General features: G+C 33.9%; 1 protein-coding gene across 2 annotated transcripts in view; it reads right to left on the bottom strand.

The window, feature by feature from the left end:
- Nucleotides 1-4,629: 4,629 nt before the first annotated feature.
- The window catches only part of LOC118441041 (uncharacterized), a 33,505-nt gene continuing 33,134 nt past the window's right edge, over nt 4,630-5,000 (bottom strand). For both annotated transcript variants that reach the window (XM_035864934.2, XM_035864931.2), the window contains exon 3: nt 4,630-4,916. In XM_035864934.2, coding sequence (XP_035720827.1) covers nt 4,731-4,916 — 186 coding nt within the window. In that variant the 3' untranslated portion in view covers nt 4,630-4,730. The remainder of the gene's footprint in view (nt 4,917-5,000) is intronic.

Genomic DNA, 5,000 nt, shown 5'->3' with positions numbered 1-5,000 from the left:
TATGTATATATATATATATATATATATATATATATATATATATATATGTATATATAGATCTATCATAGGAGATAAATATCGAATCGTTTCGAATTAAAACAATATGAGATAAAAATGATGATTTCTTTCTGGATTCTAAATGTGTTTCTCTGCGTCCGCGAAAGCAATTTGAACTTCTCAGGTTTGAAAAAGTGTTCGCGAAAACACGATAGATGCGTTAATATTATACGATTAGAAAAAACACCAAGACACATATAACCTGTCTGATCGGTTAAAAATCCGATCCTTTGTTATAAAACGACGAATAATTCACACATTACTTTTTTTTTTTTTTTTACTTTATATTCCTTAATATTCGTAGTTAACACACACATTCCTTACAAGCAAAAAAATCGGTCTCTCTCTCTCTCTCTCTCTCTCTCACTCTCTCTCGTTCTCTCTCTCTCTCTCTCTTTTTCTTTTCTCTTTTTCCTTACAACTATTTTTTGGAACGATATCTATCTACTTTCTTTTCCCTTGAGCGACATATTCTCCGCACCCTAACGATGGTTATAAATGCCAATCACGACGTATTGGCTATTGACTTTCCGCAAGATCACCCTCGTAAAAAAGCGAGAGGCATCTGCCAAGGATAATACAATTATTAATTCGCTTATAAGATATCTTATCGCAGTTTTATAATCACCAATTGGCAGTTTATTTTCTTATTTATCTCGTCGTCTATAACTTCGACGTGGTGCTAAGAAAGTAGAAAAAAGTGTATCTGTCCGTGTGATTATGTAAATGTATGCGTGTATTTGTGTGTGTGTATGTGTGTTTGTGTGTATATGTATGACCTATAAATAAATATTATATTCGCTATGTATTGGAATACTTTTGACGGAATAACGCCAACATCTTACTTAAACGAGGGAAAAATATAATCGAGGGGAAAAAAAAGAAGAAAAAAAAAAGAAAAAAGAAAGATAATAGAAAAGAAAAAAAAGTAAATGAAAAAGCAAAAAGAACACAAAGTTTCAGCAAATAGAACATAAGTTAGGCTGTTACGAGAGAGAAAAAGATAAAGGAAAGCGATCCCTATTACGTGTCGTTTAAAATCGATCAAAATCGTTTTTAATGGTATCATAAGGATTCTTCTCGTGAATCCTCTTTTGTCGGAGGGGGGATTTTCTTAATCTCGTGATGGGAGATTAAGAAAAATCCCGTTAAAAGGAATAAACATGAAACGGTCAAGGGATCGCTTTCTTTCTTCTTTTTCTTTTGATCTTTTTTTTATTTTTTTTTTTTTATTTTTTTTTCATTTTTTTTTATTTTTTTTTATTATTTTTTTATTTTTTTTTTTTTTTCATTAAAAAAAGATTTTGTCAACTTCCCGTAAAACCTTCCGCAAACCTGAAACTTTTGAGATCGTCATTTGAGAGATCATTATTGATATTCGCAAAAAAAAATTTCAAAATTATACATTCGAAATTGCAGATCGATAATCGTCGAGAAAGAGAAGACAAACGAAAAGACAAAAAAAAACAAAAAGGAATTAAAAAAAAAACAATAAAAGACAGAACGAACACCAATGGAATAAGAGTATGAAGAAAATCGAATGAATCAAATTGAAACGCAAAATATTCATGAAAAATAGGTTGAAAAGAGTTCGCAAGAAAAAAAAAACAAAAAAACAAAGAAAAAACATTTAAAAAAGTATGCTGCCAAATAAAACCACAAAATCAATAAAAAAAAAAAAAGGAAAGCTGAAGGATGAAAAACATATCGAATGAGATGTAATAGAAATAATTAAAAAAAAAAAAAAGAAATAAAAAAAAAAAAAAAAGAAGAGGAAGAAGAAGAATAAAACAAAATAGAACGAAGAAACACAATTTAGAATCTAAAAAAACGACAAAAAGAAAAATGTGAAGAACGATTGGTATGGGGGTGGTTAAACGAGATTACAAAAAGAAAAGAAAAAAAGAAAAAAAAAAAAACAAACAAATAGAAAAAGAAAAAGAAAAAAAGAAAAAGAAAAAAAGAAAGGGGAAAAAAAAACAAAATTAGGAGGGCACAAGGCACGCGTGCCACAAAAGGCGTCTCGCGCGTAACAAGAGCGCCTTCGTTAAGAGCTAAACTACAGGAGATCATTTGAAAACTGTCCAACGGGACTCGCAGCCAGCCAATTAAGATGCTGCGATTCTCGACCTATCGATTATCTACTTTAATTATTTAACGTCAACTTATTACTGCTTTTTATTACTTTAGTTTTAATTCTCTATACATATATACGCATTCTTCCTCACAAATATTACGCTTTACGATCCCATCCGTGTATTCTTTTAAAAATCTTTTCCCCCCTCCTCCCGCCCTCAGCTCTCTCTCTCTCTCTCTCTCTCTCTCTCTCAATCACACTCTCTCTCTCTCAATCACTCTCTCTCTCTCTCTCTTACTTCCTTCTTCCTTCCTTTCCTTTTCTTTTGAAAAATTATCACTCTCCACGGACTCTCCCGATAAATCTTTCCTATGTACAGATACTTTGTCAAAGCCATTCCACAGCGCCGTTCCGCGATCCCACTATTATCAATACGGGATAATCACAGGGAAAAAAAAAGAAAAAAAAAAGAAAAAAAAAAAAAATAAACTTGATTAAAAACTAAAGGAAAATTATTATTAAGAATTTTAATAAACGCTTGGAAATCCTTCGAGAAACATCTCACATGATCGATATAATTTCGGAGATCGATATCTTTATATCTTAAAGAAAAAAAAAAATTAGATGATAGTAAAAGTGAAAGTAATGAAAAAGAAAGGAAAAGTTGAGAAATGAATAGAAAGGAAGGTAGGAAAGAAAGAATAGAAAAAGAAAAGAAAAGAAAGGAAAAGAAAAAAGAAACGCAACGTGTTATCGCGGAACGGCACGGATTCAAGAACTTTGAAGATCTCGGATCTCGTCGGCCGGGTAACAGCGCGTTATCAACAAGCCACGTCGAATGCTGCTCGCTCAATATTTAACGAAACCGAGAGGGAGATAGAGAAATCAAAGAAGAGGAAAAAGAGGAAGAAGAATACGAAGAAATAGAAAAGATAAAAAAAAAAAAGAAAGAAAGAAAGAGAGAAAGTAAAAAAGATAGAAAAAAGAAGAAGTAAAATAAAAAGAAAATAAAAAAGAAATATCAAGTTCCTCTCCCCCTCGCCACGATAATCACACTACTCCTATTTAACTCTTTTTCTTTATTTTATTCGTAATGAGATCATCATTTGATTATTCGTTTAAAGTCCTCTTTGGATCTCGTCCTTTTAAGCTTCCCCGTCACCCTTGCCACTCCTTTCCTTCCCCTCGCCCTTCGCGATTCTCTCGTAACGGAGAAGAGAACACAAGTTCTCTCTCTCTCTCTCTCTCTCTCTCATATATATATATATATATATATATATATATATATATATATATAAAATCTTTCTTTTGTCTTTTTCCAAAGCCCTCTCTCAAATCAAATCTCCCACATCTCTCCCTTTCTCTATCTATCTTTATCTCTATCTATCTTTCTATCGCTTTCTTTCTATCCTTGTTTTCTACACTTTTGAAGGTGCGAGGGCGAGCGATCGTATCGCAAAATACTATACTCTTCAATGCTTCCTACCTCCTTTTATTCAACCGGAACGGCCATGGTGTTTCTCTTTTATCTTAAATAAGATGAAGATCATTTCGATGAGATCATCTGGATTATCGATTTGATGCCGAAAATAATTTGAAAACATTCGTCTTCTTTTTCATCATATCAAAATCTGATCCACTGGCTCGGCAATTTTGTCTTCCTTTCTCTCTTTCTCTCTCTCTCTCTTTTTTTCCTTTTCATTATATTTTTTATGTTTTTATTTTTCTATTTTCCTTTTTTCCCTTTTCCTTTCCTTCTTTCTTTTTTTTTTTTTCTTTTCAATTATTTTCCAAACGGACGGCGCAGTCCAATTTGAATGTAAAAAAAAAAAAAAAAAATAGGAAGACACATACGCATATCTCATAGAGATCAAGAAAACACCATGCTCGTTCTAAATAGGTCAGCGAATCTATCGGAGGAAGGATAGCAAGTCGGATATTGTGAAACAATAATGATATATATAATACTAGTTATATTAGCAATAATGATAGAATTGTAGTACCGTCGTTTTGGAGCAAGAAAAATATCTCCGCGTACTCGTAAACTTTCCTATTTGTTCGGCACACCGAGAGATCGATTAGGCGATCGATTAGTCGATCGATCTATCAATTGTTCGATCTCTATCTCTCTCTCTCTCTTTCTTTCTCTCTTTCTCTCATTCTTTCTTTCTTTCTTTCGAGAAAAAAAAAAGAAAAAACAAAAAAAGAAGTATATTATCAGGAAAAGCAACGAGTGAACAGAGTTCGGAGGAGAAGATTTATAGATCACATTTTAAAGACGATCGAGAGAATTAAGGCATCGTCGTTCTCCCACGTTAAATTCTCCTTTCGTCTTACTCTACCTCGGAGAACTTCAAAGTATCCCTCCTCCTCCTCCTTCTCCTCCTTCTTCTTCTTCTTCTTCTCCTTCTTCTTCTTCTTCTTCTTCTTCTTTCCCTTCCACATCCTCTTCCTCCTCCTCCTCCTCCTCCTCCTCCTCCTCCTCCTACTCCTCCTTCTTCTCCTCCTCATCTTTTTCTTCTCTTCCTAAACGATGGTCCTCTCTTCTCAATGCGATGATGCTCGGGATGATGCGGCGAGGCGAAAGCTCATGGATTTATCGTAGACGAGAGACAAGCCTCCAACCGAGGTAGAGAGCCACTGTCACCCATAACGTCGTCTCTCTTATAGACGCTGGGATCATGGAACGTAATATATCCTCGGTGGGTAGGCTGTTGCCATTTGTGTTGCTTGGGAAACCGGAAGTCACCAACGACAGTCGTGAGTTCTCCAGTTCGGCGTTCTGTAACACGCAATGGCAAAAGCTAAACTTTCAGAATAGTTTTACCGTTGCGAATTTGTTAATTTATTCTCCATGATTTTAATA

Source organism: Vespa mandarinia, chromosome 6 (assembly GCF_050613455.1).
Source record: "Vespa mandarinia isolate Hongniang chromosome 6, ASM5061345v1, whole genome shotgun sequence".
Lineage (NCBI taxonomy): Eukaryota > Metazoa > Arthropoda > Insecta > Hymenoptera > Vespidae > Vespa > Vespa mandarinia.
This window is presented reverse-complemented; position numbering and strand designations above follow the sequence as displayed.